At 54.5% G+C, this 24,710-nt stretch overlaps 2 protein-coding genes across 6 annotated transcripts; one reads left to right on the plus strand and one right to left on the minus strand.

The window, feature by feature from the left end:
* Positions 1–198: 198 nt before the first annotated feature.
* On the minus strand, positions 199–18,136 carry LOC102691841 (ER degradation-enhancing alpha-mannosidase-like protein 3). Of its 2 annotated transcripts, none has more exons than XM_069183528.1 (20): positions 17,730–18,136; positions 12,496–12,541; positions 12,057–12,157; positions 11,597–11,636; positions 11,163–11,275; positions 10,355–10,508; positions 9,703–9,837; positions 9,448–9,553; positions 9,055–9,152; positions 8,282–8,407; positions 8,036–8,119; positions 7,809–7,892; positions 7,276–7,400; positions 6,561–6,726; positions 5,964–6,115; positions 5,409–5,532; positions 4,515–4,697; positions 3,876–4,041; positions 2,994–3,185; positions 199–2,728 (listed from the first exon to the last, which is right to left on the minus strand). In XM_069183528.1, the coding sequence occupies exons 2-20, from the start codon at positions 12,523–12,525 to the stop codon at positions 2,436–2,438; spliced, it is 2,472 nt and encodes an 823-aa protein (XP_069039629.1). In that variant the 5' UTR covers positions 12,526–12,541; positions 17,730–18,136; the 3' UTR covers positions 199–2,435. The 2 variants fall into 2 exon arrangements, with proteins under 2 accessions (XP_069039629.1, XP_069039628.1); XM_069183527.1 differs by lacking the exon at positions 17,730–18,136 and adding an exon at positions 15,957–16,119.
* Positions 16,429–24,623, plus strand: slc31a2 (solute carrier family 31 member 2). Of its 4 annotated transcripts, none has more exons than XM_015366638.2 (5): positions 18,206–18,701; positions 19,616–20,545; positions 20,710–20,776; positions 22,081–22,273; positions 22,548–24,623. In XM_015366638.2, the coding sequence occupies exons 2-5, from the start codon at positions 20,369–20,371 to the stop codon at positions 22,714–22,716; spliced, it is 606 nt and encodes a 201-aa protein (XP_015222124.2). In that variant the 5' UTR covers positions 18,206–18,701; positions 19,616–20,368; the 3' UTR covers positions 22,717–24,623. The 4 variants fall into 4 exon arrangements, with proteins under 4 accessions (XP_015222125.2, XP_015222124.2, XP_069039633.1 ...); XM_069183532.1 differs by having other exon boundaries at positions 20,055–20,545; XM_015366639.2 differs by lacking the exons at positions 18,206–18,701; positions 19,616–20,545 and adding an exon at positions 16,429–17,361.
* The last annotated feature ends 87 nt before the right edge of the window (positions 24,624–24,710 follow it).

Below are 24,710 nucleotides of genomic sequence, written 5' to 3' on the forward strand. Positions count from 1 at the left end.
TATTCAAACTGATTTTGCTTAATTTTGTAACATTTTCTTAAACCACTACCTGTGCGACAGCCGTCCCTTCGGTTCAGAACACAGAGCTCAAAAACAAACGAGGAAATGTCGAGCTCAATTCTCTTTTCGTGACAAAATACTGACTTTGGTTTCGCGACACATTTTTAGATTGTTAAGTAAGAAGACATTAACAGTGAGTCGGTTTCAATAGTCATTCGTGTTTATTAACTAGGTCACCTGCCCCCTTTTCCCTTGAGAACAATTATTATAACCGTACAGCAGCGAAAATCATACTAGTACAGGACATGGACCTCAAAAGGAATATCAGTCTGGCACTTCAGATCTGCTCCTTTCAATACAGAATTAATCATAAAGTAATAAATATTGCAGAAATATACAGAAAATGGTTAATAATCAAGTCATCTCCATCCACCGCCTTTGGCTGTAACATCTAAAAAACTAACGTTTCAAGTCATGGATGAACACTAAGCGACAGACGGGGAAAGAATGGTCTTGTATAGCTCGGGGTCCATCAGTCTTGGTCCGGGTGAGTTGCATGCCTGCTGCTAGTTTTTCTTTCAGCTGAGCGCTCGGTTATAAAGCACGGGACTCATAAAGACATCAGAATTGCTCGGCTCCCTTCCGGTCTTAAACATGTTGGTGATTGCCTTTTAACTATCGTATTTCAGAAGTACCATAAACCCCCCTCACGTCGGAGCAGAAAAAAAAACTTTAAAATATTCCAATTAAACAGTGTCAAATTGAGTAACTCAGCTGGAATGAAAACCAGCAGCACCAACTGCGATCCACCCAAGGCCAGTATTTTGAACGCTTCAATCGAACATCTCCATTAAAAGCAACCATAGCAGGTTGTACACTGACCGTGGACTGAGGAAGACTCTTCAACGTGTTTCCCCCTCCCAGACAAAGTGCTCCTTTGTCCCCATCACATCTTCTCTCTCATTTTCAAGTGAAGGTTGGGGAAAACAAAAGCCCATTTAAGAGCTACACACACAAAGCAGGCAGGGGAAGGCTCGGACCCAGACCGAGGGAAAGAAGATGTCTGCCCATGATCAATCACGCTCCCAGGACTTGAAGATGGCTCCTTCTTTACCTAAAACAAGCCCAGCGAAGACACACCAACGCACAACTGGGGCTGTAAAACCCTATCTGCTGGGTGGGTCTGGAGTATAAAAATGAACACACACACCCAGAGTGCATGAGGTGCTTGCCGGTGGAATTGTTTCTGGTTCTTAATCCAGATCTCCAATAATCCAGCCCCAGTCCCAGTCTGGAGCCCCAAGACCCTTTTTCCAGATTTGTTTAAATGCCTCAGTTGAAGGCCCAGGCCTTCGCCGTGGCAACCCCTACCGCCCCAAAACGAGTCCGGGAACGTCCAGATTTTCTTCCCAAGGCTAGAACCACCCCCGATCTCGTGACTCTGGGAAAGAGCAGCGGTGAATAACACCTGGTTTGTTTGTTTTATGGCAAGACTTCGTGCGTCTTCAGAGGGAAGCCGAATCCCAGCCAGCAGCCCGGCTGTAGGCTCCCGCCCCGCCCCCCACGGGCCAGCGACATTCGGTAAACAACAGCCCCCCCCATCCCTGCCCAAGAGCTGCTCAGGGGAAGGAGAGGAAGTCACAGCGGTGGACGCAGAGGGGACTGAGCGCTTAGGAACTGGCCAGAGCGAAGAGCCGCGCCCACAGAGGGGAGAGACGACCTGCGCGCTCCTTGCGGACACAAGTCATTCCCTGGACTGTTCTTCCTCTGTGACAGATCAACACCGGGGTGGCGAACACCCACACCCCTCCTCCCTCTGTCGTCGTTTCAGACGGCGGCGTCACTGGTTCCTCAGGGACAGACTGGTCACACACCTTGGCCGGCCGGCCAGCGGCCCCTCCCAGCACCAGGCTCCTCCGCCACGGCAGGAAACGGGCCCAGCGACTTGTTCTCTCCGCCGTTTCTTCACGCCAGCTGCGTCTCCTGCAATCCCTTTCTTATCGCGCGGGGGCACGTTCTTGACAAAGAGACGGCCCACGTCATGAACGCCGCAGCACATGAAGAGTGCTCCTCCACCAGGGAAAGCAATGGCACAGGAGCGGACGGGCTCCGTGCTTGTGCAAACACCCCTCCTCACACCTTGTGCGTGTGTGGGGTTTTTTCAAACACACACTGCCTATGCATAGCCTACCGAATAACCGCAGGAAGAAAGAACGCTAATCTTCAGACCTTCAGGAAAGGAACAGGGGGAGCCTCTTAGCCATCTGGATCACCGTCACTTTAAAATAAAAACCCAAGTGTTTCTTAAAGAGCCGGACCCACAGTGTGTCGCCCGTGCCCTGCTCCCCCCAGCGCCCAGTCCGATTCGGGGGCACTGAACCCTCATCCCCAGAGGCCGCGCAGCCCCAGCCTTGCTTGGCAGTGTCCCCCCCGCATCAGGGGTCGGGTTCCTGGGGTCCCCCTATGTCCCGCGGGGGACCCCGTCGCTCGGTGCCCTCAGGGGCGCCGCCAGGGCTGCAGGGATCGGGGGAAGGCCCCTCGGCGGGCGGCCCCTGGCCCGCAGGGGGGCGGGAGCCCCGGGCGGGGCCCCCCTCGGGCTCCAGCAGCAGCTCGATGGTGGCGCTCTTCGCCGCGCCCCCCCCCGGGGGTCCGGCCTCCCGCGCCTCGCCCTCCTCCGCCAGGCGGATCTTGATGTTCACCCCCTTCAGCCTCTCGGCCTTGCCGGGCTCTGGGGGAAACACAGGACCGAGTGAGTCGAGCCGCCAGAGGGGGCGCTGGAAGCGGCTCACGTCAGCACTTCCTGTTTCTCCTCTGCGGGCACGTTTGCCCCTGGAATGAATTCGCTATCAAGGGGGGGCAGCTGGAAGCCTCTATTTTTAACAGTAATCTCAACGACTACACTGTGCCATCACCCGCGAGGCTGGGCTGACGCGTGCCATGTCCTAGGAGCTCTGCTGGTGCGAGAGCGGTCTGTACCCCTCCTGCCCCCTTACCCTGCCCCAGCTGCCTGTCCCGCGGCAGCAGCAGGACGTCCACGTTGCGGTGCTCCTCCAGCGCGGCCAGCAGCCCCGCCCCCTCGCGGCTGAACAGGAAGACCAGGGGCACGGTGATGTCGTCGGTCCCGCCCCCGTCGCCCACCATCTGAAAGAGGGGCGTGTCCTCGCTGCTGCTGCCCTCCCGGTGGTCTGCGCAAGGGGCACACACACACACCCACAGCGGGGCGCCCCCGATCAGAACGGCCGCTCACCCATCACACACACACATATATTCGCACGACAGCGTGGGCCTTGTTGTGCTGAAGAGATACGTGTCCTTTCACCATCAATTTATACAGACACACTTCTTGCACAGGAAAAGCAGGTATTAATAGTAATAATAATTCCTTACACTTATGTAGCACTTTTCTGGACACTCCACTCAAAGCGCTTTACACATAATTAGATCTCACCTCCACCAGAGATGGGGGTTATTAGGAGGCCATGACTGGTAAAGACCAGGGGGGAATTGTGCCAGGACGCCGGGGTAACACCCCTACTCTTCTCGAGAAACACCCTGGGATTTTGAATGACCACAGAGAGTCAGGACCTCGGTTTTAAGTCTCATCCGAAGGATGGCGCCTTTTTACAGTCTAGTGTCCCCGTCACTACACTGGGGCATTAGGACCCACATGGACCGCAGGGTGAGCGCCCCCTGCTGGCCCCACTAACACCTCTTCCAGCAGCGGCCCTAGCTTTCCCAGGAGGTCTCCATCCAGGTACTGACCAGGCTCACACTGCTGAGCTCCAGAGGGCTGCCAGCAGGGCACTATGGCTGCTCTCCGGCACCTCTCAGTCCTTTGTCTCGGCGTCGTGGGCGAGCGGCCGGCCGGCCCTTACCGATGAAGATGACCCCGATGGCGCCGGCGTCCTGCAGTCGGCGGGCCTTGGCGGCGAACATGCAGTCCCCGCGCAGCGCCAGCGCGATCCGCCCCCTCAGCTCCGCGGGGTTCTCGATGGCGCCGCACGCCGTGTAGGGGGCGCTCTTCGCGATGCTGCCCTTCACCTGCGGGGGAGAGGCGGAGGGGGGGGGAATTAGGAATTAGGAACTGGTTTAAAAAACAGGACTTGACCCCTGCGATTAATTCATCCTTTCCGTTCCTACCACAACATCTAGTTTACTGCACTTCAATGGTTTTTACAGCTCACTGACTGCAAGTTACTTTATATTAGAGCAGATCGTAGAAAAACTCTGGCAGAAGTCTTTTAACACGTCTGGATAAATCCAGTCCCGGCCTACAGGAGTGCTACAGACCTATATGTCTCTTAATAGTCCTGTGGAAAATAATGACATTAGTACAGTGCCTGAATCAAGCCTGCTCCAAGCATGCCATCAGCCCAGGGAGGCCCCAGAGTGAAAGGCAGCGCTGAGACCCAGCAGGCAAAAGTGTGAGTCAGCAGTGAGAGTCACAAGGTGAGAGGCCACAGCACGTAGGACAAACTTTTATATAGTGCCTTTCGGAGGAGGCATGCGCTCACCCCGTGCTCGGTCTTGGTGAGGTCCATCCCGAACTTGGCCGGGCCGGCGGTCAGCACGGTCCGGCCCAGGAAGGGAGGGGAGATGAGCTGCACGGCCAGGGGCAGGACCTCTTCCTCCTCCGGAGCCTGGGTGACCTCGGCGATCAGTTTCACCCTGTACACCCCTTTCTGCGAGGAGGCGTCCTGGAGAGAGAGAGAGAGAGAGAGCGCGACACGCTGGACTGTTGGCCCAAAGACTGGGGGAGGCAAACAGAAGAGCTGGGTGGCTCCAGAGCCCGACCTCCCTCCCCCCACTCCAAAACAGAGCTGCTGGCACAACTAGCCGGCTGGGCGATCCAGCTGCTCAAGACTCCAGCGTCTCAAGCTCTTTTTTTTCCCCAGCTCAGCTCTTGATGACTTAACTGGACCCCCAGTTGGACCCGAGCTTAGGAATAGCAGATTTTAGATCTACCTTACGTGCTTCTTAGCAGCTTGAAAACAGGGGGAAAAAAATTTGGAAAACAGTTCACATTCTGGTCTCAATGCAGGGGGGCCACAGTGTTCCTGGCGGGACTGAAAGACAGCTCAAGAAGCCCCATCCTGTCCCGAGCCACATAGATCAAGGAGCTGGGACATCGAACGTGAATATCCGAACCCTATTCAACGTCTCTTCCGTGAAAAAGCCCTAATTGTTTCCTGAAACTGTCCTGCAGGAAATATTTGACAGCAGTTTTTTTGAGGTTCACATTTTAGAAACACGTCAAGGTTTTAATGAAATGTTTAAAGAGCCCAGTCATCCTGTTAGAAAGTCTGGGTCCACAGCCGACTGTGTTAACTGTGTTAAGCCGCTGGCTCAGCTGGGGTACAGTCGCGATGGGGGGGGTCAGTGCCCACACGTACAAGGTCTGCACTTACCAGCTGCGCCCCCGTGCTGGTGACCCCAATGCTGCCGTCGCTCAGCGGCGTCAGGGAGATGCCCATGCTCTTCAGAAACTCCATGGGCTCCATGCCGTTGTCGTGCAGGGGCAGCTCGATGCCTCTGAGAGAGAGAGAGGGCACGCGTGCTGTGAGCCGAGACGCGAGGCGGATCTGTACGGGCCAGGCCCGAGGGGGGGGGCCAAGTCGGCAAGGTGAGCAGGCTTTTCAGAATTCAAAAAAAGACATTGATGAGAAATCCTCTAGCGTGAATTGTCCCCACTACAGGAGGGGGGGGGTTTGAGGGCCTCTCTTGAAGCACCGTGTGAGCAATTCCACCTTTTCTGGACCCAGTTGGGCACAAAAGCTGGTGTGGTCTCCTATAACAATCACTCCAGCGTGGCACCACATTGACCTGCTTGAACTGCCCTTCAAGCCTCGCTACACTCGTATTCATCATCGTCATCCTATAACCATAGGCATTGTGGGACGGCACCGATGCCCTTTCTGACCTAATTCCAAAGCAATGGTACGAGATGCAGATGCTGGACTCACCTGCCTGCTGAGGGCTGGTAGCCGCCTCCTGTCCCCATGAGGTATTTGGAGCCGTCCCGGATGGTCTTGGCGAAGGAGGGGTTGTTGGGGAAGAGCGTCTGCGCGCTGGGGCAGGAGTAAGAGAACAGGTCCTCCTCAGAGGCATAGACGCCCTGCAGCCGGGAGACAACGCGACACAGGGTGACGTCGCTGGGGGGGGCAGGCCGGGCGGGGGGGCCGAATTCACCCCCGCTGGCCTCGCGACTGGAGCCCAGCTCCGCGGAGAGCTTTCTTTTCATGGGACAGCGGCGGCGGGGATGGGAATCTCTCTCCCGCTGCACAGCGGGCCGGTCCGCTTCCAGGTCTTACCCGCTGCAGAAAGACGCCCGGCCTGCAGTCGTTTTGCGCTGACCACGCACGGAAGACCAGAAATCCAACTCTCACCGCACCTCAATCTCTTCCAGGGAGGCAGAGGAGCAATCGATGTCGTTTCGAGCATCTTGACGCTCCGCACTTGGCTTTTTCAAACTGACAGAAAAGGGGCGCAACGTGCAGATGGCGATGAGGGTGCTGGTGACTGCGGGGATGGGGGGCCGGAGTGGGGACCAGGGGACTCACAGTGCGGTTGTCCTGGCAGGGGCCCTCCGAGGTGGACAGGGAGATGGGCAGGAGATGAGCCTCGGTGGTGAAGACGTAATCGTCGATGTCGAACGGAAGCTCGCTCTTCTCGGAGAACAGCAGGTACAGGTACTTGAACATCTCCGCCAGGAAGAAGGAGTCCATCCTGGGATCACAAACAGGCGGGACACGGTCAGGGAGACCTTCTTAACACAAGGGGATCTGTGCTCCCACCTTCGTTCCTCGAGACACTGCCCTGGCTCTTCTACTGCTGCTGGGAATCGATTCAACCGTGTTCAGCCCTGATCTCGGCCCACAGCTCTGTGGACAGTTTCTGGCAGAATCCCTGTAGGACCGCCATCTTTACACACATGCAAAACTGTGGGGTTTTTAGTAACTATTAAAGCACAGACCACTAGACTCAAGAACAGCTTCTATCCCACTGCAGTACGCATCCTTAACAGCTGACTGCAGTGCCTAAATACACATCTGCACAATGCACTTTTTGCATGGTCTACCATGTGCTTTTTGGTCTCGCTACTACATATTTTTGTTCAGGCTGTCTACATTGTGTGGTGTTTTCTGTTGTACTGTGCATGTCCCGAGAGATCAGCGCGATAAAGAATTCCAATGTACGCGTGACATATTCAACAAACTCCTCTACTTTCCCCTCTGCCCTGATTCTGGGTGGATTTCGGGGGGCGACCCACGGCACCTGTCCTCGTGCGCTCCAGTGCGCACGTCCTGGACGGCAGCGAACCCGCAGGGCACGCGGGCGTGAGCGTTCAGCTTCTCCACCACGGACTTCCCCACCCTCAGGTAGTACGGGTCTCCCGTCGCCTGCGAGGATGAACAGCCGTCAGCTTTTCCCTGCTGCCCCGACCTCCGACCTCTGACCCTCCCACCACCCTCCCATCCGAGCAGCAAGAGCACAGCTCTTTCGACACCGGCTCTCCCCAGCTCTGGTCCTGGAGCAGCCCTGCGTCCGCTGGGTCTCATTCCAGCCGAGATCTACACCCCCCAGTGCTATACGGTTTAACCAGTTTACTTTCTCAGACCTTTGACCTGTTTCTCGGTTAGTCTCGCGTGTGAAAAATACTCCCTGCCAAGGGTACGGTTTCCGACAGCTTCAGCGCACGCCCGTTTTCTCAGCTGGCTTTCAGCCTTTCTGCACACCGATTAGTCTGAGGCTCGTCTGAAAACCCTGCAGGGGCTGTGCTCTTCCCCCCCCAACCCTCTCGTTCCTACCTTGTACAGGAAGTACGTGCTCTCTGCAAACTCGGGCCTGAGAGGATGCTGCCCCCAGTGGACCCTGAACTCTGTGGTGAAGGCCTGGCCGGGCAGAAGAAAGGAAGAGAGGAGATCTCTAGAACAACACTTGAATCATGAGTTTCAGCAGAGATTCGAGCGGGAATGATACATTAACATTATGCTGCAGAACGGCTGACAACTGCGTGCTTTTGAGCTGAACATACCTCGGGTAGAAACTTGTGCTCCTTAGTAACCTGATACAGCATTTCATGCGTCTCAATGGCAGGTTTCAGATCCCCTCTCAGCACCTGCACGGCACAAATGGGTCGTTATTATCGCAGCTCGTTGCTGTATTACAGGACAAGACTTGACAAAGCTCCACGGCTTTGGCATCTGGAGTCAGGGATTACTGACAACCAAGCAGGCTGGAAGACACCACTGTCTGAAGCGACTTGAGCAGGAATGGGTACCTGCAATCCTGGGAAGAAGGCGAGCAGAGAGTCCATCCAGCTGCGCACGCTGATGGTGGGGTTGTGCATGTGGACGCTGAGCAGCAGGGGCGGCTGGCTGATGTACTTCATGATGGCAGCGTAGTGCTGCGGAGCGGACAGACACCAGCAGGGGGCGGTGCAGTCAGTCACTGTCCCCCCCCAGGACTGACACACACACAGCAGCCAGGCTACAGGGCGAACCTGCTGTTTCACCCAGCCCTACAGCAGGATAACGCTCCAAGTCTAAAACTGTGAGCCCCATTTGGAGTGAAAGTAATTAAGAACTGACACAAAACAATGCAGTATTGAGGCAATAAGAGACAACAATATTGGTCTGACCTAAATGAACAATGTTATTCTGAAGACAACTTTTTCCGCGCTCATTTAAACTAGTAGCGTTCTCAGGTGATCAGCTAGTGGAATCGTAACCATTCTTCCGTCTGTTCTCAGAAAGCTGCTCATTCATGGTGCGAGTCAGTGGACAGAAGCTGGGTGGTCACACATTGCAGGACACGCACAAGCACACAGGGGTCAATTTAGAGACACCGATTAAACGAGTCTGAGGAAGCTAGCAGGCAACCCTCACAAAGGCATTCAGAGCACACAAACGCCACACAGCAGGTTCTCCAGCCTCCGAAGTAGCAGTACACACTCCTCCACGCCACTGCGCCACTCACAAAAGTCAAAGACAACAGCCGTCAGTGCGTGCAGTGGGGCCTGGTCCCCACAGCACACGGCGCCTCCCCACTCACAGTGTTGAATCTCTCCAGGTAGACGTCGTCCCCCAACAGGATATACGCCTTCATCAGGTACTCGTAGTACGAGTCGATCCCGGCTCCCACTCCGCTGTCTGCGAGAGGAGAGGGGGGAGAGCGGGGAACGGGGAAAAGAGAGACAGGAGGAGAGGAGAAAGAGAGAGGGGCATACGGGAGGAGAGACAGGGAAAACTCATCGGAAAGAGAATTTCTGCACGTGAAAATTCCGAAAACGCCACAAAGACCTAGCAGGAGAGCCGAAACCCTCCTCACCCACTGCCCGGCCCAGATCGCGGCGGCTTGGTTTCGTGCTTCAGTGAAGACACCGGAAACGCAAACCCCGGAAAAGAGCGAGCCAAGCGATCGAGGGGGGCCCGTCGAGTCTCTCACCCCTGCGGACCCAGTCGCCGTTGTGGATGTTGATGACGGTGCCAACGAGGTCACTTCCTCTCTGCCTCTTCTGCCACAGCACATCCAGAGCTCTGCGAGCGTGCTCCTGTTCCCCAGCGGCAGACACGGAGAAACGCCACAGGTGAACACAGCGTCACTGACGCACGCACGCACGCCAATCTCTCAGTACGATACCACTCAGGCATGAAGCCCATCTCGCAACACACACACTCACTGCCCGCCCGAGTCTGGTACCTCATACACAGAGTCCCCCAGCAGACGACTGAGCGCAGCGAACTCCAGGATCATGGTGCCGGCGCAGGCAGTGCAGGTGTCCGATTCAGTGCCTGTCCGGGACAAGGGGTTGAGGACCCCGTAGCGCAGGTTGACCTGGAACACAGACGGAACCCAGGGACATCAGCCATCTGCCCCCTGAGCCTGTATACAACTGCTGCGCTGCTATACTACAGATCGCCTCCAGATGGCAGCACTGACAGCTAATAAACCGAAATAGGTTCAAATTTAAAAATATTTACCACATTAGCAAACAGTTTTATGAAACAAAAACGGACTGCAATTAGGTCTTTAACTAGTACAACCAGTTAAAAAAACACATTAAACATCTGGCATTTGAATTGATGATCAAACAGCAACTGCAACTGCAGAAATTTGGCATTCAGATTGTTCAGATTAATTTTAGTTTTAATTTACTAAGGAATTTTTTAAATTTGATCTAACTCAAAAAGACTGGTAAAGCCCCTGACTACCGCATTCATTGAGTAGAATACATGAGATGCAGGACGAAGCTGAGGACAAGGTCGTACAAAGACACTACAAAGTAAAAAAAAAAACAATCATGCAGTCCCATGCACTTCTGCCCCATGACCCTTGACCCTTGACCCCTGACCCGTGGATAAGGCAGGCCGCTGGTGGTGTTGAAGGCGGGCAGCAGGCGGTTCCCCAGCTCCTTGGCCATGTGCAGCAGCTCGTCTCTGTACCACAGCATTCGCTGCCCACGCTGACGCAGCATGTCTGCCATCACGTGCGCCCCCAGCAGGCCACTGCAGAAACAGCAAGGTGGGGGGGGGAAACGGCAGATTTTCAGTCCGACACTGAAGCTACTGTGTGATTTAACTGACATGTCGTAAAGAAAACCACAGGAGTAAATAACTTCCCTTGCCAATACTTAGGTTAAAAACTGAAGGCCAGGAATTCCCGTGGTCAAAAAGGGGGGACCCCTTTTTACAAAGGGGTCCCCAGTTCCGACGCCGGCCCTCCCTGAACGTCACAAGAGTTGTTGGCCGAGGTCTCTTGTGGACCAACTCGGAACAGAGGCATCCACTACCAACAACCTGCTTTACAGGCTCAAACTCCAACACCAGATCTCAACTCGGCCCTGAAATCTCACTGCATCAACAGTGAAACACACACCAGTGGAAGCTTTGCACCACGGAATTTTTCAACCGAGATGCAGGCGGCACTTCTGTCCAGCCATGTTATTGTGGCAGATTCCCAGTCTGCAGGAAAATCCAGTTGCCCCCAAATAGGCCAAACTGTAACCTTTCTTACGGTAAATAAATGGAACAGTTTGGTACAAGTGCTGACACAATGAAGGAAAAAAAACAAGGCCCAGTGGAAACAAGCCAACCGAAACGCTGAAAACGTTCTTTTCCGAGCTGCTCGAAACGCGGACGCCCCGCCCCCAGAGCCTGTACCCCAGCACACGGATGTTGGTCTCGAAGACGGACACGACCACGTCGTTGTCCAGCCTCACGTCCCGAATCGCCCGGCGCACCCCCTCCTCGAACTCCTCCAGCTTGTTCAGCACCTGGGTGAGCGGGACAGAGCAAGAACGGGGGGGCGAAAAAAGCCGTCAAGCCCTCGCACCCGAAGAAGACTCCACAGCCGAAACGTTGCGTTTTCTTTCTTCTCTTTTCAGCAGGGAAGTAACCTCTTACGAGTTCCTTTGCAGCCTACGCATGCCAACACATCTCCCCACCTGAACTACCCTATAACTGAGTCGGATATGAGATCAGTTTAGACACATCTCACATGCAAGACGCTCTCTGTCTCCTTTGGTAGCACAGCACATGGCGACAGCAGGAACGAGGAGAGAAATAACCCGGAGCTGAGGAATGGGAGGACTCACCACCAGCGTGTCCAAGGTGTCAATGAGGGTGAGAGAGAACCTGTGGAGAGAACAGGAAGCTGCTTCCGATCACTGTGGCTTGACCTCCTGCCTGGCTCACAAGCGCGCTGGAGATCCTGCCCCTACCCCAGTTCCTTCCCCTGACCCTATGCCAGCTCCAGTTCCTGCCCCATTTCCTGATCCAGTTCCTGTCCCAGACCCTCCCCCTGCGCCTGCTCCTACCCCTTCTCCAGGTTCTGCCCTACCCCTACCCCTACCCCAGTTCCTGCCGCTGCCAATGCTTCTGCCCCCGCCCCAGTTCCTACCCCTGCCCCTATGCCTGCTCCAGTTCCTACCCCAGTTCCTGGAGGGCCATGTGGATCTTAATCGCCGGACTCAGCTCATGATTGCCTTAGCCGCTTGCACGCCACAAAACCAGCAACGGACCCGAGCCACTGTGCATCCGGACTCGGCCACGTACTTGCCCAGCGCGTCGTCGATGTCGCCGCGGTTGGGCTCCATCCCTCGCACCCTGCCCCTGCAGCTCAGGGGCATCAGCTCGTCCGCGGGATAGGCGTGTTTCTGAGGGAGAGACGGCACAGGGCACAGGAACGGACACGTCCAATCACGGAAGGAGAAACAGATCGAGGGGTGTGTATAATTGAGCACCAAACAGGAAACAGGAAGTCACATTTTCTTTCCTACTTTCATAAGCACCTCCCTCGCCTTCTTCCCTCAGACTGTAATTATACTCAACAGCAGTAGCTAACCGGGACAGGAGGAGCTTCAGTTAGGCATTCCATGTTCTGTATTTGGCCTGAATTCAGCATGGGGTATATTCAATTTCTTTGGAAAACATTTAAAAGGAGCGTAACTTGCCAGCGCTGAACTGGAGGAGAAACCGCCCTGTGGCTACTCACCATATAGCTGCCATATGCATGGTCAAACATCTCCACCACCTGCTCCCTAAAGAGAGAGACGCATCAGTCTTGGTCAACACAGAACAGGAACCAGCTTTCAGTCTGTTCTCTGAATGAGCCTCTGGTTAGGAGCCCCAGGCAGAGAACATTAAAATCCCAGCTCTTCAGGTGGGATTTCCACCCGTGTATAAAAGCTTTATTCCAATATGGAAATGTGCTTTCATTGAGAGTAACGACTAATGTAATAATGTTACAGAAGTTAGAGTAGCATCTCCAGGCAGACTGAGCAAATCATCACTTCACATGCAGCTCCCAGGGCACTGAGATCTGAGGGGCAACGCCATCACGGAGGGGGTGCAAGCCCAAGGTCCGACTGTTCTCTCTGCTGCCCCCCGCTGGTGGAACCCCCCACCTGTCACAGTCAGAACCGCGGGCTGGCGCGCCATCTTCCGAAAGGAAAAATAAACTCGCTCTCCAGGAAAGACTCAACCCTGGAGGCCTGCGCCCCAGGGGATCGATTAGCTACAGGTTACCATAGGGGCTGGGTGGCGGTCTGCTGGCATTCTCTGGTCCACAGGTGTTCTTGAGCCCCAGAGGCCCTGCCAGCTGGGCGCCGTGCTGCACCACAGCTCCAAAGCCTTTCGCCTCGCGCTGCAGGACGCTCAGCCCTCTGCGCTTGGCTTTTGGGTGCACCTTGCGCCAGGCTGGTTTAGGAGAAAACACCGAGAGGAGACACGGCCCGTTCTAGAAGGCCCAGGGCTCTGAAATACGCAGAGCCGTGGAGCTGAAACAGTTTCAGCACATCAGCCTCGTGACTCCCCCATGCCTCAAACAGCACCTCCAGATCAGAGATGCTGACCTATATGCGTGGAATGCGTGCCGTGAACGACGAACACTCCTCTCCCTCCTGTTCATCGGGGTTTTTTTTTATTTCACACACGAGCAGGACGCTAGAGACTGTGAAAAAGGATCCTGAGAGGGAGCAGGGAGCACCGAGCTCTTGGAGCTTGGAGCTTGGCACAGCGACCAGCGCCAGCAGGGACGGGCGCGAGCTGTCTGAGCAGGGGAGTTGTGGTGAATTCCAGGCGAGATCGTCGCTGCAGGCTGCGGGCTGCACTCTGCTTCGGCAGCGCCGACGCACGGCACAAGAAACCGGGCTCGCATGCCCTTTGTCGAAAACAAATTGACTCATTTCCCCGAAACATAACGTTACCTAATCCGCCCGGACAGCGGAGAGCACACACAAAACCCACGCTGAAATAAAACCTGGAATACCGGTCTCCTGCTGGCTTCCGAGAGCACAACCAGGGACTCGTGCCACCGATGTGAAATGACAAAGCCGACGTAAAATCCCGGGACACGGCTCCGAAGCCTGGGCACGCTGCCGGAGAGATGACTAATTAGCGCGAGGCGGAACGGACCGACTGACCGGGGGCGGAGAGAGAGACGCAACACGCTACCCCGTGCCAGGGAACCAAATGCCAACTCCAGGACGGGCTCACAGGTGCCCCACCTGCACTGAGGCCCCGAGAGGTTGGGGGCAGCTGGTGGGCATCCTCCTGCACGCACAGCTGAGGAAGACAGCAGGCCTGTACTGAAGTGTGGGGGTCAGAGGGCTCGGGAGAACTGACCACAGCTCCTGTTGCCAAGGTGGGGGGTGACAGCACGCAGGTGGACAGGTGGGTGTGGAGACATGTAGGAGCACTGACTTGTGGAAGGGGTGGGCAGGATCGGTAAACAGATCAGGCAGGTCAGGAAGATCGAAAACCAACATGAAGGAACATGAGAGCAAATATGCATTTCAGTGCACTCGTGCACATGACAATACGCTGGACTGAACTGAAGCACTACTATACAGGCTCCTCTCAGCGGGGTGTCATCCGGCCTGAGAAGACAGGCAAGAGGTCAAAGAGGCAGATCAGCGCGAGAGATGAAGAGCAGCAAGGAGACGAGCTGGAACTCAAATATCTCCCAGCAGGCGAGACGCCGCAGTGAGGCCTCCTGGGACGCTCATCAAAGACAGGCTTGGACAGGCCGAGACGCTCTAGGTTGGAGATTGTGAGTAATCGTGGACAAGCCCAGCCAGGAGACTGTTACTGCCTCACCCTCGGGGGGGCCGCCCCGCTGGAGCTGGAGACCACACTGTGGTCTTGAATCAGTCCCACTTCCCCAGCCTGTGGACCGAGTCCCCGGGACTGGTCACCTGCCCAGGAACGGGCTGGTTTACTGCCACCACGACACTGGATCACCAGGGACAACAAACCTATCCTGGTTTTCCAAGCAATCCCTCCTGCAGCTGCGCCGACATTCCCTCTCCAGAGACTGCCCGTGGTCATGTTTACAATGAACAAGAAAATCATATTCTTCCCGTCCAACGACGGCACTGGATTTACAGAAAATCATCTACCGCCGTTCAGCCAGAGAGGAATTTTTTTGGGTTAATTGAACAATGGCCCTTAACTGCAGCCATTTGTCAAGTCCGCACACGATACTCAGTAACAGGGACGCTCCACCCCAGCATGGAGACCGTACGTTTCTGAAATCCGGACAGGTTTCTGAAAGGCAGGTTTGCCGTGATCGACTTGGAAGCTGTGTCGATTATGAGACGAGGGTGCTTGATGTCGCCTCATTCATGGCGATCCGAGTTTTGATTCAGCGGGGACTTCGAACACCAGCTCTGCCCCAGGCTGCTGAGAGAGCTCAGACACAGAGAAGAGCCCAGAACTCCGCTGAACACTCCCCTCTTGTTGATCTGGGCAGATGTCCCGGGTGCAGGTGACCCAGCACCCTGACCCAACAGCAGCAGAGTGAAAACACGCACCCCCCCCTACCCCCACCCACCCAACGCTCCCCAAACCACAGGGCGACCTCTAGCCTGTGGGACGGATGCAGAGGAGCCCAGGACAGTGCCTCCTGCTGGGCTGGAAAGTAGGCTTGTGCTCTGTCTGAGCTACTTCACCACAGCACTTAACCCACTGGGGGCTCCAGTGCCCAGCGCACTGCACAGCCCATCAGACCCGCTGGCAAATGCCTTCCTGCCCGCATGCCCAGATATAATGTCAACGTCCGCCAAATCAGGCTGCTTACTTTTTCAGACAGCCCTACCAGCGTCAACGGCTTATCGCTGAACTGCTTAGCTGCTGAGCACAAGACTTCTGGCAGGCTCCAAAAACAGCACAGGGCAAAACTATGACTGCAGCTGAAGTCTGACAGAAAGAGATCTGGAGGATTGTTTCGTTAAAATCCGGCTGTTGGTAACGATTATTCTTTCTTGCACTTTTTTTTTTAAAATACAGATTTTTGCCAAAGGCCGCGCACACACACACACACTCAAAACACGAGGCAAGACACCTGGAATGAACTGTTGACGTGTCAGTGACGTCCCACTGTGTCGCCATACTGTAGCTAGAGGCGCTCCGCGTCCCTGACGTCACACCGCGCGTCCTTACTTCAGGGCTTACCTGACTCTCGCCTTTTCCTCCTTCGACATGGCCCCCACCTCCGGCCGGCACACCGAGAGCACGGCGGCCAGGCACAGCAGCGCCTCGCCAGGCAGGCCCGTCCGCCGGGGTCCGCTAACTCCCATTTCGGGTGTACTTACACCCCAAAACCCGCCGCGCCGCCTCCTGCTCACGCGTCCTGCCAATAAGTCCCCTTGACTGAGATCTCCGATTGTTCACTTTTCAAGGAAATCTGACTGAGCCCTGAAGTTATTGCAGAGGGTTAGATATCTGGTTTCTTCGGCTTGGTTACAAACTCCACAGAGCACCTTCTTGCACTTGACTGTACGCCGCTTCCTTGTAGGACAAGAACTCACGCGTTACACCAAAATCTCCTATAGAAGAGCGAAATGTAGATATAAAAAAAAACTCCACTATTCGGCTGTCACTGGCTCGTCGTGGACGCTGTTAGGTTTCGACTTCCTGGAAGTCCAACACGGTCCAGTTCGGAGATCAGGTGGCAGGACGGGATCACGGTCCCGGGAAAACTCAGGTTTCCATTCAGATGCTCCTTCTTTCAGACCCCAGGTTTTCCAGGCGAGCGCACACCTGCGCACAGTGCGCTGTCAATGACCTCGGATGCGCGCACACGCGGTTCGGGTCCGGTCCGGTCCGGTCCGGTGACGCTGGGTGTCTCCTGTCCTGCCCGCTGTTCAGGCACAGCCGCTGCTTGCGTCACACACAGCCACGAGCCCTCGCGTCAAGTGGGGTCCCCCTGTATGGCTGCGGGCGCCCCGAACTCCGCCGCAACTCCATTCGCAACTTTACAACCCGACAACAAAGGACAGGATCCGGCTACCAGGGGAAAAACAGACCCCCCCCACTTCAGCGTAATACCACTCTGGGCATTATTTTAACCCGCCCCCCGAACCGAGCCCCTAATCCTTCGCTCGGGTCCCCACAGTAGTGATAAAGTCCTAACGAGGAACCCCGCAAACTCCCCGCCTGTCCCCCAGACCAGGAATGCGGCGACTGCTCTCCTTCAGACAGATTTAAAGAACCAGCTGGTTCCTGCATACGGGGATTTCACCGAGGCCCGCGGTGCATGTCGGGACTTGTAGTTTCGCTGATTGTAATCTTCCCACCTTGTGAATTCGCTTAGCGTTGAAATCCACACGAGAACGCGGAGGGAGGAGACCCTAGCTGTACTGCTGATCGTTGGTCTGGTGAAAGGCTGTCTTCTGGATCTGGGGGAAACCTCGGTATTCTCCGAGAACAGAAGCTACGTCTTTACCCAGAGAGTGGTGGGAGTATGGAACTATTTTCCTAGAATTGATGCTGACGCCAGTAACCAGGCTGGATAAGATCCAGGGCCGGCTCGTCTGTATAGGCGAACTAGGCGGTCGCCAAATTTGAGGAGGAAAAGGTAAAAATACTCTATTTTCTTCAGTAAAAGTTTTTTAAAAAAAACGATGATGTACATATTTCAATTCAAGTGTATGTAAGGAGGGAATGTGAATTTGCGAGAGACCGAGGATCAAGAGAAATCTTCTACTCTGCTTAATCACAATTGAAGAATAAACGTTTAACACACAGAAAGACGCACACAAAAAAAGGCAGAAGAAATCCAGATTAACAGAGAGAAGCAGGAGCACCAGGTGAGTGGGACTTGTCCCGCTCTCGGATTTAGCGATGCGTGTATAGAACACGAAGACCGAAATCTCTCCGCAATGGGCTTGGAAACCTTCCTAGAGCCCCACCCGGAGTCCCTGTAGACGAGTTTCTGCACACAACCTCCACAAATCCGGATTCGCGGCTCCCCTCGCTTCGCGGCGCAGTATCTCGTCCGAGAGGAATTAACCCTCACTGCTCAGCAGCCGCCGGGAAGGGATTCTGCAGTCCCACACCTGAAACAGAAGCTGTTCTGGGGGACTTGAGGGGCGATGAAGGTTTTGGAGAAGACTGGTAGAATCTGAAGAAGGAGGCTGAACCAGTTTGCTAAACTGGGGGGAAGGGTGGGCCCCTCTCGTTCTCCTACTAATCACCCGACGGGCCTCTCGTGTGTCACTGTTCGTGCGTCCTGACGCACAGTATTGAACAGGATTACAGCAGGCGGGCTGAGGAACAGACTCATCCGCGCAAAATACCAACAGAGCCGCAGTGAGCTTCCACTGCAAGGGGTAAATATATACGGTACCAGGGGGAAACGCGCTCACCACCCTGTTAAAAACGCTTGCCACAAGGCCGCAAACCTGCCCCCCCAAATCTAGATCTACCAAAATAAGTGATCTGTAAATCAAGTGCTGAAAATGGAAAATGACGTGTGCACAAGTCCGTGTCACCACGAATGACGTATTGCAGACGTATGCTTATTTGGGCCTAACTCATAAACAGATATATGCTGGCACCGGTACACAGCGCCACAGGAGAACCTCGGGATGAGATATGGAGCAGTCTGTCGAAACAAAAGCCGAGATCACGCTTGTAGCGAAAACATTGAAAAGAGGAAAAACTACATTTCCCAGAGAGGATTGCGAACAGCGTGCCTTTCGCCATGTGACTGTAGTTAGGAGGCACGGTACAGGGAAGTTGACAACCTGTGACAGTCGCTGCCTTTGCAGCTGATCGCACAGATCGCAGAGCAATAACGGCAAGCAGGGTTTGTCTAGGCTTGCTCGTGTTTGATCCCTTGGAAGGCAGAGGAAGAGTCCGTGTGATATCGCTTTCGATCTCTCCATGACGATGACGATGATGATGATGATGCCTGTAAGTTCTCGATCGGAGTTCTTTATTTCTGTCAAGTTCTGTCATGGTCTGTCTTGTAAACTATCGTTAGCTGTCGTCTGTCTGAATCGATCCATGATTGTTTTGAAGGAAGAAACGGCGATCGAAGGTAGCTAAACGTCAGGAAAACTCTGCCTTCGAATGGGACAACTATTGACTCAGCAGCAGAAGCGCACGGAAAACAACTTAAATAAGCTATTGCATTTAAAATGTAGAAGTTGGAGGAGGGTATATGAATAGATTTTGAATCTAATCACATTTTTGAGTGTGTTTGTTTCCTTCTGAAATGCGTATTGTGCGAATTGTGGTGTTCGTCGGCGTCCAGTGCCAGACGAGGTAGCGGCGTAGCCTGTGTCGGACTCACTTCTAAGAAAAGGGAACATTTTCAAACATCCAGTGCGTTTCCGAAGAAGGCTGGGCACGTGTTTTTAACGAGGTCGTCGTGGGGAGGCTCGCAGTGGGTTCCTGCGAAAACAGACGGCGACTTTATCTTATCGGGTTTTTTTTTTTCGCAAACAAGCACTCGCCTCGCCACACTGCGGGAATTTTCCGCGAGTATACAGCCGTGTCCTGCGACTGGGGGGGTCACCGAGGGAAAGTTAGTGCTGACGGCGCGAGGGTGACCCCAGGCAGAGTTCAAAACGTCAGCCGTGGGAGCCGCGTTAAATACTGACAAGTATTATTCAAGAAGCTTTTGAAACCACACCCCGTGCAACGGTGCGTTTGACTTGCTTTTAAACGTGTTTACGAAGGGATTGCACGACTGCACAAGTCGAGGAAGGATAATATTTGGTCACTGTGCGTTGCTTCATTTCCAGTCGTTGCAGACATATTCCAAATGGCACTACTGTTTTGGTGAACTACTGGTTTATACTATTTTTCCCATCTCTTTTCAGGCCATGATGAGTTAGTTAGTCCCGACACCCTCAGAATCCCCCGGGCTATAAAGATTCTGCTGGAAAAACCTGCTGTTGCGATTTGCAAGCCACAATCACACACGCAAATACACACACACACACACAAATACAAAAGCATTAAACCTTTCCTTTGTGGAGTAAAAGGAGCAAACTATCAAGGCTAAAACTGTTTTTGCAGTGCAATGGCTTGTTCACATTTGTAGTTTAATATAAAGTAGGGGCAGAGGGCACAGAGTTAATTTTTCCAGGCCCGGCAAATCTTAATGCGAGGAGAGAGTGGAACAAAACACCAGCTAGTTCACCTGTATGGGCTTGAGAGGAGCAGCCCATTCACCTAGCACCTCGAGGGAAAGCAGTCAGCAAACTCGGCGAGGCGATTCTGTCTGGAGCAAAGGTCTCTGTGCTGTTGGTTTTCTAGGAGGGGCTAGTTGAATTCTCCGGCAGACAGCCCCCCCCGCTGCTTGGAAAGGCGACAGCCAGACACCCCTGCCCCTTTGACAAACACCGGGCTCTCCGTGATCGAGCAAGGCAGGCCATTAGCTCTCCGCAGCGCGCCCAGGGGGATTGTGGGTTTCAAACGACGACAAAGGCTTGCAGATTAGTGCACCCCGAAGCCTAAGTGAGAAGCCCTGCGCTGGGGAGGAGGGGGTCCGGCGTTCACACATCGCAGGAAATACCTCGGCCACTGGCCCTTATCTCTGCGGCCCAGGGGGAAGTGTCTTTGCTCTAGTCATGCCTGAGCGCTATCTGCTGCACATCGGAGCAGCGCCGCTCGAGAAGCAAAATGAAGTGGCCAGTGAGGGGAGGCCGGGCTGCCGTTCGGGGGAGAAACGACTGGCAGATCTTTTCCCAGAGGCAGTGGAAGTGTTCAAGCCCATACCTGGCTCCTTTCAAGGACCGGGCCCAGGGGTCAGTTCGTCTCGCTTGCTGTTTCTTAGGTCCCCACGGCCGCGCTGGTCTGTCTCACGGGAGTCTAAGTGAGCTCTTTCGTGCGGGCCCCGCCCTCGCGACCGACCGCCGCCCTGCGCCGGCTCTCGGTTCACGTTCCCCGCTGTCCGCCTTCTGTTTTCCAGATGCACTTCGAAGACTCCAGCAGTGTCGCGCTGCTTTTTGATTTCTGGGACGTGCACGGCCCGGCAGGTAGGCGCGGAGCTCACCGAGAGCGGTTTCAGCGACCCGCTGCTTGGGTCAGGGTCTCGTGAAGCAAGTAGGAAGGTGTTTGTGTGTGTGTGTGTGTGTGTGTGGTGTGGTGTGGTGTGGTGTGGTGTGGTGTGGTGTGGTGTGGTGTGTTGTGTTGTGTTGTGTTGTGTTGTGTTGTGTTGTGTTGTGTTGTGTTGTGTTGTGTTGTGTTGTGTTGTGTTGTGTTGTGTTGTGTTGTGTTGTGTGTGTGTGTGTGTGTGTGTGTGCGTGCGTGCGTGCGTGCAGGGGGGGCCAGAAGACAACATTGCTTCTGAAAGGAGACCCATGGGGCGGAGTGGTGGCCCTGTGGCTCAGGATCTGCGCCTGTCGCTGGAAGGTTGCCGGTTCAAATCCCGCGGCCTGGCAGAGGAATCCTACTCTGTTGGGCCCCTGAGCAAGGCCCTTCACCCCAGCTGCTCCAGGGGCGCTGTATAAACAGCTGACCCTGCGCTCTGACCCCCAGCTTCTCTCCCTGTCTGTGTGTCTCATGGAGAGCAAGCTGGGGTCTGCGAAGAGACACATGCCTAATGTGAGAAATTGTATAGGGCTAATGAAGTGATCTTAGTAGGAAGTAGGAAGAGGGGAAATATTGCTCTTAATTAAGGGGCGAGGCTGGTCATGAGAAGCATCACGCATCTGTTTAAGTAGGACGGAGGTCACATGAAGAGGCCTTATTGCAGCATCACGGCACAGTTTGGACTTGACTTCCCCCTCACTCTGCTGAGACACAGATCTCAGATCTTAACTACCCGCCCCCCCCCCGGAGAGCCCGGGGCTTGTGGCTGGAGGACTACGAGAACCCCCCCTGCCCCCTTATCAAGAAGGCGGAGGCTGGGCCGAGTCAGCGGCGGGGGCCCTTGCACAACGGCGGGGCGTGATCACCGATAGTTGTGGTTCCGCACTAAAGCGAGAGAGGGGGTTCCCACGGGCTGGCCGGCTGGGGTCTGCGGGGGTTGGAGAAGCGGCTCGAACCCGTTACTCGCTGCGCTGTGACCCAGCTGGGATCGCTGGGAGGAAACGGCAGGGGAGGGGGGGGGCCGAAATGTGTTTTGCACCTGTGCAACTCGTGTGACTACTCGTGTTTTTTCGTGTTAATCTTCATCTCCGCCTCCTGTCACGTTTCTTCTATGGAGCTCTTAAGCGAATCGAGCTCGCAAGAGGGTGTGAGTCCGCATGGGGGGGGCACGAATTAGCTGATGAATTCTTTGCTTGCCTTTAAGTAATTCTGGGTCTGGGGGGGGCCGCTGTGTTATGTGCGCCTGCAGGAATGGTCCTGTCCGTCTTCGTGGTTCTGCTGCTCACGGTGTTCTACGAGCTGCTGAAGGTGGGGAAGATTTGGCTCAGCGAGAGGTCCCGCCCCCCACCCCCCGCCGAGCACCAGGGCAGTCAGGCCACCCTGACGAGGACGGCCTCGGAGAGCTCGCTGCCTCCCACTACCCCAGAAGGCTCCAGGAACAGGTACTGGCCCCAACGTGCCAAACTCTTAACCTCGTGTAACGTGGCAGTTTTGTGCCGGACCACCACATAAGAATTATGAGGAGCCAAGGGTGTGGTCTTTGAACAGAATTGTCCAATAAGGTATTACAAATCCTTAAAATGGGTGTGGTTTTGGGTGGGGCTGTCCAATAGGATGGTGGTAACTAGTGAGGGTGGGTGTGGTTTCAGGTGGGAAAGACAAGCCAATGGCATGGCAGCAATCCCTGACGAGGGGCGTGTCTTGTGTGTCCGGCAGGTGGATTCTGCTGTATGTGGTGCAGGCAGCCGTCCACGTTGTCCAGGTGACCCTCGGTTACATGCTGATGCTGTGCGTGATGTCCTACAACGTCTGGATCTTCCTGGGCGTCATCGTCGGCTCTGGGCTCGGGTACTTCCTGGCCTTTCCCTTCCTGCGCCGGCCCTGAAGCAGGAGAGGACGAGAGACGCCCCCTCTCCCCTCACGCGAGCAAAGTCTTCTGCTGAAAGCCCTCCAGGCTGGCTGGAAGTCGGCATTTTCAAGCGGTCTCGGCTGAACAGGGCTCTGCTTCGGTTACTTTCACGCTCCTCTGCGAGGGTGTGCGATTTTTTCGGCACTGATGGCCTGCAGAGCCGCTGGCACCAAGCTTTGTGCTTTTCTGTCAGGGACTCTGGGTGCGTCTTGTGCAGCGCCTCAAGCCCGATGGGCCCGTTTTTGAACAGTTCTGCACAGCGACCCGTGCCGATCTCAACCAGACCAAACAAGATTTGCGTACGTGCATCGGCGTATCTGGACCGCCCCCGCCCCCCTTTTAAAGACTCTGTGCTCCAATTGTAAACGGGTGCACCAAACTACTGTACCTAACCCTGCACAGCAAAGAGCTGCTCCAGCTCCAGAAGTGCAGATCTGTTTCCCTGCCGAATATTCCAGGTCCAAGCGTCTGCAAGCACCTTCCCCTGCAGGTGCCTGCGCTCCGTGAGTCATGCCAGACGAGACATGAGCAGAGCTGTAATTCCCCTCTCAAGGGCGATGACTCGCCGCTGTCCCGCCCTCTGCTGACCACAGGTCTGTCTGTCTTCTACCCTGCGTGTTGAGGCAAGAGCCGGACAAGAACGGTGCGCAACCACAGAGCCGGGGTCACTGCAGGAGGCCCAACCTTTTGAGAAGCAGACGCTGAAACGGACCAGTTTGGACTAACCTATTCTGTTGGCCCCTTGCAGCACCCGGTTATACATCAAAACACGGTTGTTATCCTTCTGCTTGGAGCGGGATGAAACGTTTTAAGGCTCATCTTCCTGGTTGTACGGTATAAATGGTTACGGTTTAACAGGGTTTTTTTTAAAAGTGAGCCCGTGCCTCATTTGCAAGACAAATTGACATGAACAGTTTTAAAGACGGCAATGAGCTGGTTCAGTCCTGGTTACACAAGAGTTTAGCTCATGCTTTTATCAAACGCATCTCACCTTTGTACCTACTTTTACATCTGGATGTTCCTGCAGAAGCACTTTTTTTGGGATTCAAACCTGCAACCTTTCAGTTTAAAGCCTTACTGTAACTTCTGGGTTGGAACTATGTGCCTTTCAGATTCCCCCCATCAGTAAAACTCCCAATGTATTTATTCTAAGAAAATGTGATCAAATGTATTAAGTGCAATATATAAATGATGCAAGCCTTTAAAACGCTTTCAGGGGGATGGGATGTGGGATGTTGGCCATGAGCTAATCTTTGAGCAGCTGTTTAAATGTCTAGGGGTTACTGAGAAGTCCAGTCTCCCTCCCAGACACAAACTGGACTGGCAGGATCTAGTGATCAAAAACTATCTGTAACCCAAGGGCCTGGTTGTCCAGGCTCTCTGGTTGGTAGATGTCCCCCCCCCCCAATCTGAGGCATAAACTCCCTCTGCTGTTCACTAATCAAGCCAATTCAGAAAGGGATGGGGTGGAATCGGCCAGCACTCTGCCACATGGTCCTGGAAAATGTTTCTTCTCTCTCTGTGATCCTAATAGATGGGGCTAAAGAGACGAGGGGAAAAGCTTTTCTAGGAGATTATCGTAATATAGTAACCAAATCGTATCCCAGTGTCCCGGCCGAGACGCTCTGCGGCCCAACTGGTCTACGAATTTAAATGCACGTCAACAGGGCGGATGCCAAGCCAAAGCTGTAGAGGTGCCCCAGTACTTGAACCGATCGTCTGGGAGAGGCGGTTTTGAAGATGCACCCCCACATGCCATTCCGCTAATGCAAGTTTGACCCACACAGCAATAATGTACAGATCTACACTGTTTTTGAAATGATATATGATCGCCAAGGCAGCGCGTTTTGTAACGAGACATCAAATAAAATGACTTTTTCGGAGTTCTGTGTGTAACGGGCTAAAGTATGTCAGAGCACCGGCCTGTGAAGGTGAATTCCTTCCGGTACCCTCATCCCCAAGCCACCCAG

The sequence above is a fragment of the Lepisosteus oculatus genome, chromosome 24 (genome assembly GCF_040954835.1).
Source record: "Lepisosteus oculatus isolate fLepOcu1 chromosome 24, fLepOcu1.hap2, whole genome shotgun sequence".
In the NCBI taxonomy this organism is placed as follows: domain Eukaryota; kingdom Metazoa; phylum Chordata; class Actinopteri; order Semionotiformes; family Lepisosteidae; genus Lepisosteus; species Lepisosteus oculatus.

What these genes read in the sequence shown, in the direction of transcription:
- slc31a2 (XM_015366638.2), top strand. Translation starts at nt 20,369, where the DNA reads ATGCCTGAGCGCTATCTGCTGCACATCGGAGCAGCGCCGCTCGAGAAG. An exon ending in TTCAAGGACCGGGCCCAGGG is followed by an intron (nt 20,546 to 20,709) that starts GTCAGTTCGTCT and finishes TCTGTTTTCCAG; the next exon opens with ATGCACTTCGAAGACTCCAG. An exon ending in GGACGTGCACGGCCCGGCAG is followed by an intron (nt 20,777 to 22,080) that starts GTAGGCGCGGAG and finishes GTGCGCCTGCAG; the next exon opens with GAATGGTCCTGTCCGTCTTC.
- LOC102691841 (XM_069183527.1), bottom strand. Translation starts at nt 16,081, where the DNA reads ATGGGAGTTAGCGGACCCCGGCGGACGGGCCTGCCTGGCGAGGCGCTG. An exon ending in TGGGGGACTCTGTGTATGAG is followed by an intron (nt 9,554 to 9,702) that starts GTACCAGACTCG and finishes GCTGGGGAACAG; the next exon opens with GAGCACGCTCGCAGAGCTCT. An exon ending in CCTGCCAGGACAACCGCACT is followed by an intron (nt 6,116 to 6,560) that starts GTGAGTCCCCTG and finishes TCCCGGCTGCAG; the next exon opens with GGCGTCTATGCCTCTGAGGA.